Here is a 16,025-nt window from a genome sequence, read left to right on the forward strand (position 1 = left end):
CACTCCAACCTGGGCGACGGAATAAGACTCCCTCTCAAAATAAAAATAAAATAACCATTAGAGAAATGCAAATTGAAAGCACAATGAGATATCACTAGACACCTGTCAAAATGACTAAAATTAAAAATAGTAATAACACCAAATGTTGGAGAGAGTGGGGAAAGATTGGATCACTCATACATTGTTGGTGGGAATATAAGATGGTACAGTCACTCTGGAATATAGTTTGTCTGTTTCTTAAAAAACTAGTGTTATAACCCAGCAATTGCATTCCTAGGCATTTATCCGAGAGAAATGAAAACCAGTGTTCTCACAAATATCTGTACACCCGTGTTTATAGCACTTGACAGTAATATTTAACAGCTTTATTTATAATAGCCCAAAACTGGAAACAAGCCAAATATTCCTCAACAAATGAATGCTTAAATAAGTGATGCTACATACACACCATGGCCTAATACCCAGCAACAAAAAGAAATGAACTATTGATATACAGAAACACAACAACTTTGATAAATCAAAAGCAAATTTTGCTGATTGAAAAAGAAAATCTTAGAAATTCATATATGGCATGATTGCATTTATATAACATTTGAAAATGAAAATTTTAGATCTTGTATTCCTACACACATAGTGAATATGTATCCCGAAGCTTCAAATTTCTCTGGCTTCTTAGGACTCTGATCTCTAGACCCGGTTTTAAGGGAACTTACCTGATTAGGTCAGGCCTACCCACACAGAAGGAGGGAAGATACAGAGCCTGCCCGTCAGGAGGTGGAAATCTTGGGGGCATTCTTAGAATTCTCCCTGTCGTAGACTGCATTTGGAATAGAGCTTGCAGGGGTTTCAGTTGTTTCTCCGATCCGAAAGGGGTTGAGCTCTAGGTTCCAGTTAGTATAATTTCATTTTGGCAACATCTCCTGACACTATTAAGATATAGGTTATGTGTATTTAGTAGGTTATTTTCATGTAAAACACTTGATTAGGGTTCTAGTAAATAAATTTTATTAACTCATTTTAAGTTGAGATTGTTTTTGTACTGACATACCTCTCCATATTCTGAATCTAATTGAACATCATGTTTTGTTGCTTATAGCTGACAAATGATTAATACTTTTTAGATTCTTAGTGAAAATCTTGACTTAACGCTGCTGACACTTTTCCCAGTCTGTGCGTATAAGCAGGCTTTTGTGCTGGAGGTAGCCATACTTGTTGCCAATGCCGAGTTCTAGTTTTTTTCCTTCCAGTTCCCTATTGCTCCACCCTCTGAAAGTCACTGAAATGGTTTTAGAGCTTTCATTCTAGAGGGAGCTCTTCCCCACACTTATTTCTAAGAAGTAATAATTTTAAGTTTCAGAATCAAGGAGATGTTGATTTTCTTCCTGGTTTTTTGGTGCTCCTTATCTGGGCTCGATCACTAACTTAAATTAAGATGCACTTATGAACACTGCATTCAGGAGCACTTGTGAAAATAAACGATGGCATGCTCACCATTTAGTTTGCCAAGATTTCCTTGAAAACGCAGGTAAGTTCTATTGCAAGCGTGTCTTTTTGCTGTTTGGTACAAATGACCACACTATTCACTGTGACTAGACCCGTATCATCGTGTGTTCTCAGTCCTCGCACGACAGCCTGGTTGATACTGGTTCTCTCTGCTTTGGGAACCGTATCTGGCTGTGCGCTATGTGGAGGGCTGAGCTGGTGTCTTCCTGGGTAGGTACATCATGTTCTCAACAAGGGCTGCATGTTTCTTTATTGCTGTTTTTCCCCCAGAGCCTTAGCTTTTCTAGGTGTGTAGCATGGCTCTTAAATACACACATTTAGCAACTGTGCAAATTCAGTAAAAATGGAGAGACTTATTTAAGGAAGAGAGTAGGGAAATGTCTAAATAGTGCAGTGTAGGCCATTCAGTTAAATTTCAGTATGGCTTTCAATGCAGGCAAAGCCGTTTTGCCTTTGATTCTCATTTTTTAAATGAGATTTTAAAAATTGAGATTATCATTTTTTTAAAGCAAAGTAACTGAAGAAATCTAATTCTCTACTTGGAAATTTGTGTAAGCATTGGGGCTTTAAAATGGTGATACTAAACTCAAGTTCCTTCACTCTGAACCAATCCCAGGATTCTTTTCCATAATTAGGAACAGATCAAACTCTATAACTGCTGAGGGAATTTGAAACTGACTATAAAAATCTTTGTAGATGCAGTTAAAAAACAAACAAAACCCACAGAATGAAAAGTCCTGTTTCTAGGAGGGTGGCGGGTGTGTTGGGGCCGGTTGTGCCTGTTTTTTGATCGGTTGTTCCTATGGGTGAGCACCCTTCCCTCTGCCCCTGCTTTCTGAAAGCTATCCTAGTTCTCCCCAGTAAGCCGGGGCTCAGCTGGCTTCAGCTATGTTCATAGTTTAGGGGTGTAGGTATTCGAAATAAAAGATGGATGGGCAGACAGTGTGTGTGTGAGGTGGGAAGGTGAGGTGGTGAGGCTCTGGCTTGTTCCCGACTCTACAACAGAGGTTGTTACTGTAATGTGAAGCTAATATAGAAGCTGTCTGCATGCTGGGTGTTTCATCTACTGTTTTATGTAAGAGGCCAGTGTTCACAAGTAGAGGCAACACAGAATTGGTATTGAGAACTGGGCATTCATTTAGATTTTAGAGTTCTGTTTATGGGTGCTAACAGGATCGCTATACTGAGCAAGGGATGTGTGAAACTTTTGTTCACTTGGATGTGCTTTTTTTCTTATAACAGCTTTATTGAGAGATAATTTACATACCATACAGTTCACTCATTTGAAGTACACAATTCAGTGGTTTTCAGTATATTCACAGAACTGTGCAGCCACCCGTCACCACAGTCAATTTTAGAATATTTTCATCACTTCCAGAAGAAGCCCCTTAGCAGTCAGTCCCCATTCCTCCCTCATCTGGCAACCCCCAGTCTGTATTTCCTGTGTCTATGGATTTGCTTATTTGAGTCACATCATGTTTTCAAGGTTCACCTGTGTTTAGTATGTTTCAGTACTTATTCCTTGTTGTTATAGCTGAATAATATTCCTTATATGTATATACCACATTTTGTTTATCCATTTTTCTATTGATGGATACTTGGGTGGTTTTCACTCTTTGGCTATTATGAATAATGTCAGATATACTTTTCATGTTTATATTTACTGTATAATAACTGCATATCCGTACCTCCTGGTGTTAGTTATCTGTATCTTAAGAGTTTTAAGAATTATAAAGTCATGCTGTAATTCTAGCACTTAGGGAGGCCGAGGCGGGCAGATCGCTTTAGCTCAGGAGTTTGAGACCAGCCTGGGCAACATAGTAAAACCCTGTCTCTACTAAAATACAAAAAATTAGCTGGCTGTGGTGAAGTGTTCCTATAGTCCCAGCTACTTGCAAGGCTGAGGCACAAGAATCACTTGAACCCCGGAGGCAGATGTTGCAGTGAGCCAAGATTGCGCCACTGTACTCCAGCTTGGGCGACAGAGCAAGACTCTGTCTCAAAACAAAACAAAACAAAAAAAGAATTAAACTGTACTTAAAGTATGTGTCTTTCTTTGTTTCAAACTATATTTAAGGTTCTTGTACAGCCCTGTGGTTTCATCATAAAGGAAAAATGTGTCATTCCTTCGTCTCGAAAGTCCCATCTCCTGCTTTTCCGCTTTGGCTTTGGTTTGTCTCTTGTCAGCTCTTTAATGCTATTGTTCCCTTGGGTTTCATCTGGACTCTTTTTCCCTGGGTAATCTCATCCACACCATCTGGGAACATTGCCTGTGGCTGGATGGGTAAATCTTCGTCCCTAGCAGACTTCTCTCCTGTGATCTCCAGAGCCAGGAACCCACTAGACTTCCTTAAAATTCATTCAGCCAGCAGACTTTCTGGCCCAGAGCAGCAGCTGTGAGTGGACAGCAGGCACCTCCATTAGAAGCTCAGTGTTAGAGGTGTGCCCATGCATTCCTGGGAGCCATGAGAGGGGAGCGGAGTGCTCTGTGTCACCTGAGCCCAAGTTAAGAGAGACCACACCAGAGCTGATCCCTAAGGAGCGTGGGAGCTGGGGGAAGGGGGTGTTCATGGTGGGGAAAGGGAATGACCTGCCCTTTCAGGAGCTACCAGGAGTTTAGCAGAGCTGGTGACAGTGCTGTGAGCAAGGAGGTGGAGAGCTGGGGAGGGCCATTATGAAGAGACTGGAGATTGTGGGCTGTGAACTGGAGTCCAGATGTGACTAGGAGTTGTTGAGATGTTTTAAGCCGAAAAGTCACCAAAGATCAGTGTTTAGAAAGACCCCACTGGCAGCAGTTGGGAGTGTGGATTGGAAGGAGCCAGGCCTAAGTCAGGGAGTCCAGGTGGAATTCTTGTGTAGAAACCCAGGGAAGGGGACCATCTGATGACACACATCCCATAGCAACTTCCTTTCCTCCTCTTCACCTCCACAGCGGAGTGTCTGTTTTCGCCATACAAAGATTCCTTAATGGCAAGGACTGTATTTTATACCTCAGTGTCCTCAGTGTCCTGTGCTAATCAGTTGGAGATACTCCCTAAATGTATGCCATATGAGTATATAATTGTTAGTAAGAGGGCTTTATGGTAGGTACCAGAACTTTTTCTTTTTTACAACTTTTATGACTTTTATAAAGGAGCCAACACCTTTTTCTGATATTGTCAGAACAATTGCTGACCAGTGCTGTGGGCTGGCTGAGGTTGGAAACCAAGAATTTGTTATCTTAGTCTATGCAGCGTGGAGTTAGAAGATTGGATTGTTCTTGGTTAGAATTTTGTCCAGAGAGTTAGAAGGTAAAAGAAAAGGGAGGGCTGAGGACATAAACATCCAAATTTTACAAAGCAGATAGTTAAGTGCTCCTGTTTATAGTAAAGAGGGAATAGTAAAGAGGGAAATGATTGGAGATCTGGGATATGCTTCAAAATAATATGATCATAGGGGAAGTAAGTGGAGTGCGGATGAAACAAGGTTGACCATGAGCTGATAATTTACTGAAACAGGATGATGAGCACGTGAGGTTCATTATAGTGCTCTTTCTACTTTTTAAAAAGTTTAAGATTTTCCAAAATGAAAAAGAAGCTGGGCATGGTAGCTTATGCCTGTAATCCCAGCACTTTGAGAGCCTGAGACAGAAGGATCACTTGAACCCAGGAGTTTGAGACCAGCCTGGGCAATATAGTGAGACCCCCATCCCTACTAAAAAAGAAAAAAATTGCACAATGGAAAAAAAAAATACAGGTGGTAGAAGAAGAAATAAAGGTATGAGTATATGATTTGGCCTCCTAAAGACAACTCCAGGAGCATGCCTCTGCTGGGCAGGCGTGCAGCATAGTGCACCCTGGAGCTGAAGTTCTGTTCGCCTTTACAGGAAGCACACAGCATTGTACCAGTTACCGGTAGGCAGTCTCTAAAACACTCAGGGGTCAGGGGCAAAACTCCCTCTCCCTCAACCCAGCCCACCTGCCTTGGTGAAAATGAAAAACGGAGCTTCCCAGCAAGCCTCCTGCCTTCACCCCCACGCACAGGTGCATTAGGGTTTGAGGGCTTCTCCCTGTGGGGCCCTGGAAGCTGCCCTTCAGTGGGCTATGGCTGCATTGTCTCCTGATCTTGTAGCTGTGTGTGGGTAACAGGCACATCGTCTCCCCATATCCCAGAGAGTTATGTCCATTTCCTGTCTGTAGTGGCATCTTTCCATCACTGTCACCCTCAGGATAATGGCACAGGAACTAACAGAGGCACTAAGAGCAGTGATATATACTGGAGGGAGGGGGGCAGGGCTGATGACCAAAATCACCTTCTGTTTCAGTAAGAAGTTGGTTAAAATGATGCCTAAAATGGATAGATCAGGAACTAATAAAAACATTAATGATAAAAAGGCAACTCCCAGAAGAACTGAAAAGTAACCTAGTTAAAGATGGGGGCCCCTGGAGCGAAGCCTTCAGAAGAGCAGAGGAGGAGCAGGGAACATTGCTTCATGACTAGCCTTTCAGTACCGTTTGATATTTCAACTATGTATGTAGTTCTCTAATGATTTCTAAATTGTTAATGAGTGTGATAGAATAGAAATTCTGGAGAATGGTATAAAGGAATTGCTAGGAGAAAATTAGAGAAAGAAAGCATAGAGCAGTATTGAGGTGGGAGGTTGGGAGCAGACAGATGGTGAGTGTTCGTTTGCATGGCAGGAATGAGTGGCTGAATAGTATTAACTAGCCATGGGGCTTTGACCAGAGCTTGGGTATACAGTTTCTGTGCCAGCACAAACCAGCATTAGGTGTGTGGTGTGTGAGGCCAGGTGATGGTCATATGGATGTGGTCCAGAGCTGTGGTCTTGACATAGAGTTCCATATATGAACTTTGGTGGTAGTGGTTTTGTTTCATTTTTAAGAAAAAAGAAAGAGTTGTTTTATGTCACAGCAAAACTCAAGGAGGTGACAGCACAAGACCCAGGTTAGAATATACTCAGCCAGGGCTCACAGAATCTTCCATCCTTTGCAAAGCCAAGGCCTGAGTAGAAAGGCTGTTGGCTTATAGGGCTAAGCTCTTATGGGAGGAATCAGTCCTCTTCTGGCTTCCGGCCTTGCAGTGTCCAGAAAGGAAAGATTGGCATGGTCAGACCAGGAGCCCCGTGGCAGCCATGGGCACTTAGGCTCTCTCTGGTTCTGATGTGAGCGGTGGACACTCACGAGGTCTTCAGTGTCTGCAGACACTGGCCTCAGGGAGAGTAGAGGAGCACATGGGCTCATTCTGGGCTGGGCTCTCACCCTTGGTGGAGCCACTGGTCTGCAGGGGTCCATGGGAGCCTGCGGAGATTCTGCCCAGTGCATACATACCTTGCGTTTTCTCAGACCCTGACAGATGCTGCCTTGAAGCAGAAAGACTTCACCTCACAGGGTGGCCAACTGTCCTTTCTCTCTCTTCCTCTCCCTGTCTTGCGTGCTTATAATAATGGATAGACAGACATCTCCACGGTAGGAATAATACAGCCCTTCTGCAGTCCGTGGTTCCGCAGCATATGGTCAGTAGAGTTAGATGAGTGCTACATAAAGTGTAATTAGTTCTGCACCACAGGGTCTTACCTTCCTAAAAGGAAACTCTGGTATTGACTTAGAAATGCCAGTTTTATCCTTCTGACCAGAATCCAAGTCCTGACTGAGGCCAGAGGCAAATGAGAGGTCCTTTCTTCTCTCTTTTCAAATTTTCTGATTAAGCAGTGACTTTTCCTAGTCATTCAGTATTCATTCATTTGTCCATTTATTCAAGCTTTTGAGTACCTACTTTGTGGATGGCACATAGTAGATGCAAAAATATCACATTGTTATGTGGTAGTGGAATATAAGAAATGCCATACTTCCTTATTTTTATGGTAACCTTGGACTCAGGTTTTACCCACTGTACTTAATTAGAAATTCATTCTCAACCTGTTTTGGCACAGACCTATTCTCTTCCCTCAGGAACATACAGAAACCTCAGGGCTGAACTGAGCTCAGAGGTTGGGGAAGGCCCCCTGGTCTGATCTTCAGTCGCTGACTGCTGTGCCCGATTCCCTGGCCCCTCACTCTTGAGGGCAGCATCCTCACTCTCGTGTGGCACAGGCTTGGACATAGAATGACACTTAAGCTCCAGAGCCTCCCTAGCCTGCCACAAGGACACCTCACATTCCCAGGCACTTTCAGAATGTGAAACTTCCCCTCCATTCCCTCCCTTTCCCTGCCTCCAGGTTTCAGTCCGGCCTCTCCTTTTGTTTCAAAGCACTGTCCTGTCTTCCTTCACCCTTATCCTTCCCCATCTCCCTCCCACTCCCCAAAAGAGCCAAACTAATTATGGGGCTTTAACCTTCCAAGTAAAGGTGAGAATATTTTTTTTTCAATGCAGTTCCTGAAATGCTAAAGAAATTGTCTAGGGAAAGGAGCACAGGAGGAGTTTTGTTTTGTTTTGAGACAGTCTCGCTCTGTTGCCCAGGCTGGAGTGCAGTGGTGCGATCTTGGGTTACCGCAACCTCTCCGCCTCCTGGGTTTGAGCAATTCTTGTGCCTCAGCCCCCCAAGTAGCTGGGATCACAGGTGCACATCACCACTCCAACTAATTTTTGTATTTTTAGTAGACACAACATTTTGCCATGTTAGCCAAGCTGGTCTCGACCTCCTGACCTCAAGTGATCCACCCACCTCAGCCTCCCAAAGTACTGGGATTACAAGCATGAGCCACTACGTCCAGTCTGATGTTTAATAATTTCTTACTTCAGAGTTTCCTGAAGTGTGGCCTATGGAGACTAGTATCAGAATCACTTGAGGAGCTTAAAGATATAGAGATAGGGATAGGGCCTGGGATTCTGACTTTGTTGTAAGCTATCCAGAGTTTGAGAGCCATGGCCTAGTTCTTGGAATACAAAAGTATATCTGCTCTTGTATGGGAGGTAGGGAGTTACCTTTTCATTCATTCTTCTACAACAGTAATTTAAAAGTTAGGAATCGGTATTTTCGTAGACAGAAGATTGCAGGAATCCTCTTCTCAGGATATCTGTCTATACACAGCCATGGTATATGGTAAACCAAGTTTGTCCAACCCATGGCCCGCGGGCTACATGCAGCCCGGGACGGCTTTGAATGCAGCCCAACACAATTCATAAACTTTCTTAAAATATGAGGGTTTTAAAATTTTTTTTTAAGCTCATCAGCACTATCGTTAGGATTAGTATATTTTATGTGTAGCTGAAGACAATTCTTCCACAGTGGCCTAGGGAAGCCAAAAAGATTGGACACCCCTGTATAGACTGTGATTATCACACGCCCTGAGAGGGAAGCAGATCAGTGGTGAGGGAGCGTAGAGGAGAGCCTGCCAGAGTTTCCAGTGGGGCCAGGGGTGCTGAAAAAGGGAGGCAGTGATGTGCTGAGCCAGGAAAGACAGGGAGGACCCCCATGCACACAGGCAGGGAGGCTCTCTGGTGACCGTCTGCTGTCAGGTATAGTAGTGTAGTGAGCAGAAGCACTTTTGGCTGAAGCGCAACATTAGTGGTTGAGGAAGTGCAGGTCCATAATATCTTACCCCAAACCCTGGGGCTCACTGAGCTTCCGAGTTCAGAGTTTTTCAGAATTGATGAACACATCCGGAAGGCCCATGGGGCAGATACGCCTTAGGCATAGTGATGAAAGTGGAGTTGGAATTGGGTTGTGGAAGTATTAGGACGTGAATTCTAGGTTTCCTGGAGTGTGGAGTATGGTGTCTACTGTTTGGAAATGTAGAAGAATGACATTATGAGTTTTATTTATAAAATATAATTAGAATTTCTTCTTTGTATTAAAATAGATTTTTATATAGGAAATTTTCGTTACCTTCAGTATCAGAAAGGGCCCCAAATCCATTTCATCATTTCCATAATAAATTATGAAAGAAAGATTTGATTGTGATATTGTCTTTAAAAATGAAACAAAAAAGTATGGGAAAATAATTTTAGAGTTAACAAAATTTATAGTTACAATCACGAAGCAGATATGATCCTGCTTCATGAGCCAAATTCATAAAAGAAAGAAAAATCAATCAGATCTTACTGAGTTCTATGAGACAGATCATTATTTTTCTTGTTAACGTATTGGCATTTATTCAGCAAATGCTTATTAAGTGCCAATTAATGTATCAGTGGCTGCTTTAGGCACTGGAGATATATGGTCAGTGGGGATAAGGGGAAGTTTCTGTCCTCAATCCTCACAGATCTTATTTGCTATAAGTAAGCGTGCAGATACGGGCTATGAATTAAATAGAGCAAGATAAAGAGATGGGGGTGTGGCTTCAGTTGTGCACAAGGTGCCCAGAAATCAGATAGCTGCATCATGGAGTCCTTCACTTGAGACTGATTTCACAGCAGGATGTAAAAAGCAACAGCCAGGAAACTCCTCAGTTTTCCCAAAGTCCTCTCTTAATCTCGTTCAGAGAATTATGAAACACTTCCTATGCCTTCATCCTTTATCCCTTCTTCAGTTGATAACTGAAGGGCTAAATCTGCCAAGTCTTCCTTTGCCATTGGTTTTGTGTGAGCAGTTCTCCAACAGCACCTCCACTAAAATCTTGTCTTTTGCAAAATTGATTTTACAGTTGGTTTGCGTTGTATGACTGTGAGTAGCGAAAGCCCAATTTATGCTTGTTATCAAGTTTATGCTTTTTACATTGAGTAATTTTTAGTTACCTAGTGTAATTTTTAACAGCACTCCCCTTCATTTTCAGAAGTGTTCAGTTTGAAACAATAAGTTCATCACCTTATCAGTCAAAGATTGACCAACAAAGACTGACAACAGTGGGTGGGGTGTTCAGCAGGGTTAGATGCTTCTAAGTGGTCAGTGCATTCGTAAACATTTTCATCTTACGAGTTTTGCCTCCTCACACAATCTTGTAACTATGGAGACTTAGATGATAAAGATTCAACATAAGAGGACCCCTTTAGAGTCTTGGGTACCAGCCATACTGGCAGCTGTTTTATATGAGGTTCTTTATGATTATAATTTGGACATGAACATGGAGTTGTCCTGCTTCAGCAAGAAATCAGGCTAATAACCATTAGCATCCAATGTGGGGAAAGGCGGGGGCTGCCCTGAGGAGTGTTGTGTGGCACATGAACACCAGATAGGTCCTCAGACAGTGCCCTTAGCATCCTGTGGTTTTTGGCGTCTAGCAGGGAGTAAAAGTATCTCATGGATTCTTTATGTGTAAACACTAAGGACACACGTTTTAAAAGACTGAAATCCAGACAGGGCTGGGGTGTTCTCTAATCTGTTTCCTTCTCTCTCTTTATGTGTTACAACTTGGATTCTTCATTGTTTATATAATTGTCCTCCAATTGACCTTGTTTATATAATTGTCCTCCAATCTTATTTAAAACTTCTATGTGAGGACCATGGCTCATATTCCGCAGCTTTCCTTCTCTCGAGGAGCTGGAAATGGTTATTGTGATAAATGAAGGACAAGAAAAGAAAGTGGGTTTCTGTTTATTATATGAAATTGATGTAACTTTGTATTTCCTATTATAAATGGTGGCCAGAGGGAGGACACAAAAGCTTCAAATTCCAAGCCCCATAATGTACTATGGCTTGAGTAGTGTTGGAACTTATTTGTTTATGGAATGTCAAAAAGAAAATACGGCCATCAAGAAAGCAAACAGTGGAAGTCTCTTTTCTGACCCCTGTGAATCTGGCTCTAAAAACAGTGCAAGGGTTGGGGTTGTGTGGGACTAGGAAAGCAGATCCTGGTCATTTACCTTCCTGTATTTGTCATGCAAATTGTCTGTACTGGGATTGTCACCTTGGTCAGTGATTGTTTCGTTGATAGTACCATTGTCTCTCCAAAGAGAGCTGAGTTCCCTAAAAAAAAGCAGGCAAGGCACCACAACATCTGGCTAGTAGCACGTATATTGTAGGTGATAGTAAGGATGCAATTCTCGTATTTTATCAGTTCAGAGGTATGCATTTTTTCGTGGACTAATATCCCTGAAATCACGATGTGTCTTATGGTCAGTGACTTAAAAAGCATTATTATGTCATAGTTGAATTGACAGTGTTTTTCCTAAATAATACACAGAATAATGCCTTTTTCAGCCAATGTTATTTTAGAGTTGATGAAATACGTTGTATTTTTATGTTCGTGGTATGAAGACTATTAACTGTATAATAAAATTATTTAAGTTCTGATGACGTATTGTCAGATGATGTTCAATGTAGCAAAATGTGAGGCACAATTTTTTGTAAAAAGGACAATATCTTGCAGTCAGTACACACTGAGTACATAAATGTTGACAGAATGAAGAGCACAGAATGGGGCTGCCCACCTGGAGGCAGAGCCATGAATCGGTACTGAGGCAAACAAGGAGAGCTTTGTGTGGGTGGAGGCGCTGGGAGGGAGGGCCAGGCTTCATGGAGGCGTGCGAGGGTCTCCAGGGTCAAACGAGAACCTCAGAACTGGTATGAAGCTCAGAGGGGGTTGCAGGAGGCCGTGCTAAAGCCTTAGCATATTGCTATGGAGCTGGCAACTAAACAAGAAAACTAAAAGGGTGAGGTACTTTTCCTTAAGTGAAAAAAGTTTCCTTAACTTCTTTAAAATGTAAACTCTGTTTTCAGCTTAACTCTTGAAATGAGAAGCCTGAATCCGTGGTGGTTTCATGACCTGCATAATCACACTATCTGTTTTTCTGTCACAGATTGCCTTCTCCCAGCACAGCAATTTTATGGACCTGGTACAGTTCTTCGTGACTTTCTTCAGGTAATTTTGCTTATACAGACTCTCTCTGTTCTTTTGATTTAGGCGCTAGATCCATTTTTAAAGTATCAGCTCCTAAAAGATAAAAGAATAATCCTGTGTTTCCACCACAGATTAAATTTACTTCGTATGTGTTCCTGAAAAGTTAGATGTCAGTTACAATAATATAAACTCAGTCTAGCATGATAAAGTGAAAACATTTGTTCTGTATGTTCTGGCTTCCGGCGGGGGGCTTTGCATGTATCCTATATTAATTTTGCATGTATCCTATAGATAATTTGGCTCTTCATATGGGGAGAATTTGGGACTAAAACAACATTTAATTAATAATGGTTACTGATGTGAGCTACATATATGCTTATTCTTGTTCAAGAGATGATTCTGGTGATTATCCAAAGTTTTAAAGCTGAAAGTGATTTTTTAGTGCCCTGGGATTTTCTCTTTTATTTCCATAGATTTTTTCTTAGTTTAATTTTATCTTTATGATAATACTATGTACAAATAATTGAAAAAGACAAAAGAAGTGCTGCAGTTTTTAAAACAGAAAGCAGAAATAGCCTGCCTTGCACCTTCCCCACCCCGTGTCCCGCAATTTAAATTGTTTTAGTTGTTTTTTACTTCTCTGTATTTACACTTGGTTTTTCAGTTTTCTTTTTTGATGTCCTACTGTAGAAGATGAGAATACACTGTGTTACATGGCCTCCCCTAGCATCTCCCCTCATACCACAAAAGCATACAAAAGCCCCTTCTTCTCTTTCATGTAATACCATTGTATCACAATGCATGGCTACGTCAGTGATCCCTATTTATGTTATGGCCAGAAAACTCTTATTTACAGCTGCATTGAACAGTGATTACACTACCACATTTTTTGGGTAGAAAGATCATTCTTTGCTTATCCTACATGTAGTATTTTCCATGTTTTGGTTTTTTAATTGTTTGATTTTTCTATGTGCCTACCCCTGATTTATCACTATACTCTTGCCGATGTACCTTTAGAACAGTAAAAAATAAAATAAAGTATCACTGTACTGTGACAGAACTGAGAAATTTCACAATGGTCACACACAGGAAGGTGTTCTCTTGGTTTGAATTTCTTTTGGAGTTGCCCACCCTAGAACCCTTCCGCCTCCTGCCCCCAAGTGCACTTGTTCCTGGGGCCTGCTGCCCAACTGTCATTTGGAAACTTCCTTTGCCTTCCTCCTATATTGAAGTCTTTGTTTCCCAGATCCCATGTCTTCATCTTCCTATCCATTCCCTCTTTTTACTGGAGCACATTCTGCAGATTTTTTTTTTTTTTTTTTTTTTTTTTTTTTTTTTTTTTTTTTTTTGAGACGGAGTCTCACTCTGTCGCCGGGCTGGAGTACAGTGGCCGGATCTCAGCTCACTGCAAGCTCCGCCTCCCGGGTTTACGTCATTCTCCTGCCTCAGCCTCCCGAGTAGCTGGGACTACAGGCGCCCACCACCTCGCCCGGCTAGTTTTTTGTATTTTTTTAGTAGAGATGGGGTTTCACTGTGTTAGCCAGGATGGTCTCGATCTCCTGGCCTTGTGATCCGCCCATCTCGGCCTCCCAAAGTGCTGGGATTACAGGCTTGAGCCACCGCGCCCGGCCACATTCTGCAGATTTATGAGAAAAGATTCCTGGAAGATAACTTTACTGTGCGCTCTCCTGACTGAAAATATCTTTATTTTATCCTTACAATTTGATTGAATTTCTGGGGGCAGGTGCTATGGCTCACACCTGTATTTCTAGCACTTTGGGAGGCTGAAGTGGGTGGGTCACTTGAGCTCAGGAGTTTGAGACCAGCCTGGACAACATGGCAAAACCCTGTCTCTACAAAAAATACAAAAATTAGCTGGGTTGGTGGCACAAGTCTGTAGTTCCAGCTAATAAGGAGGCTGAGGCAGGAGAATGGCTTGAGCCTAGGAGGCGGAGGTTGCAGTGAGTGGAGATTGCACCACTGCACTCCATCCTGGGTGACAGAGTGAGACCCTGTATCCAAAAAAAAAAAAAAAAAGTCCGACTACAGAATTCTAGGTTCAAAATCATTTTCCATTAGAATTTAGAAGACATTATACTATTTTTTCTAGCGTCCAGTATAATATTGAGAAGACTAGTGCTGTTATAATTCCCACTCTTTGTATGGGATCCGTTTTCTCTCTTAAAAAAGTATATTTAAGTGTAATATAAAGTTACAGAAACATTTACAAATCCTATGTGTGTAGCTCAGTGAATTATCACAAATTGAACATGTCTAGAGTATTGGTAATATTATCTCTTGTTCACCCAGAACATTTCAGGCTCCTTATTTCTTCTATGTCAGTTTTGGCAAGTTGTATATAGTTTTCCATCTGTTCCATTCTCTTGTTCACTCAAAACATGAGTTAATATTAACCACTACTTTAGAAGTTCCTCTTGTGTTTTCCCTCACTCATAACCCCCTGCCTCTTCCCCAAAGGTACCATTTACCTGACTTCTCAAACCATGCATTGCATTTGCTATTTTTGAAATGCATATAAATTATTATTTCTTTTTTTTGAAACTGAGTCTCTGTCTCCCAAAGTGCTGGGATTACAGGCATGAACCACCGCACTCAAAATGTATATAAATTAAATCAGAACATAAATTTTAAGATGATTTAGGTGATGAAGAAAATATTGAAAACTTGTGGGATGCAGTTAAAGTTGTACTTAGAGGTTATAGCTTTAAATCCGTGGTTCTCAATCTTAGCTGCACCTAGAATCACTTGGGGAGCTTTTGATATCCAAGCCACTTTTCAGACCATTTGACTCAGAACCTCTAGGGGTGCACTCCAAACATTTGAAAACTCTCCAGGTGATTCCAGTGTGCAACTAAGGTTGAAAATCACTGCTTTAAAAGCAATATTAGAAAAGAAAAAACATTCCTCTCAGTAACTCAGAAAACGAACTGCTAATTAAACCTAAAGAAGTAGAAGAAAGAAAAATATAAATAAGAGCAAAAATTAATTATCTAAGGGAAGAAGTACAGTACAGAAGATCTTAAAAACCGTGAATTGGATCTTTGAAAAGAGTAAGAATAATATTGACAAACCCCTGGCAAGATTAACCAGGAAAAAAGAGAGAAGGGATATGTAGCCAATGTAAGAAATAAAAAGGGGGGCATTCCTCCAAATCCCGCAGACATTTTTTTCCTCCAGAAGGATATTTGATGAACAACTTTATGTGAATGAATTTGAAAATGAAACAGATGGAATGGGACCATTAAAAGAAAAATATGCAACTTGCCAAAATTGACACAGAAGAAGTAAGAATCCTGAATAGTTCTGTATCCATTTTTAAAAACAATACTAATTTAAGTTTTGTCATAGTGAAAACTCTAGGCCCCAGGTGGCTTCACTGGTAACGTAACCTTTTTAGACCAGGTGCAGTGGCTCACGCCTATAATCCCAGCACTTTGGGAGGCTGAGGTGGGCAGATCATGAGGTCAGGAGATCGAGACCATCCTGGCTAATATGGTGAAACCCCGTCTCTACTAAAAATACAAAAAATTTAGCTGAGTGCGGTGGTGGGTGCCTGTAATCCCAGCTACTCAGGAGGCTGAGGCAGGAGAGTGGCATGAACCCGGGAGGCAGAGCTTGCAGTGAGCCGAGATCACACCACTGCACTCCAGCCTGGGCGACAGTGCAAGACACCATCTCAAAACAGAAGGAGAATACTGTGATCATCTTAATCAACGGAGGAGATAAAGCATTTGATAAAATTTAATACCCATTCATTTTTTTAAAACTTCTTAGAAAACTAGAAAG

General features: G+C 41.6%; 1 protein-coding gene across 4 annotated transcripts in view; it reads left to right on the top strand.

Annotated features, from left to right (window-relative positions):
- LOC105481592 (attractin) overlaps window positions 1–16,025 on the top strand; it is a 178,966-nt gene that overhangs the window by 134,468 nt on the left and 28,473 nt on the right. For all 4 annotated transcript variants that reach the window (XM_011741275.3, XM_011741276.3, XM_071079598.1 and 1 more), the window contains exon 25: window positions 12,178–12,239. In XM_011741275.3, the coding sequence (XP_011739577.2) occupies window positions 12,178–12,239 (62 nt within the window). The remainder of the gene's footprint in view (window positions 1–12,177; window positions 12,240–16,025) is intronic.

Source organism: Macaca nemestrina, chromosome 15, assembly GCF_043159975.1.
Source record: "Macaca nemestrina isolate mMacNem1 chromosome 15, mMacNem.hap1, whole genome shotgun sequence".
Classification (NCBI taxonomy): domain Eukaryota; kingdom Metazoa; phylum Chordata; class Mammalia; order Primates; family Cercopithecidae; genus Macaca; species Macaca nemestrina.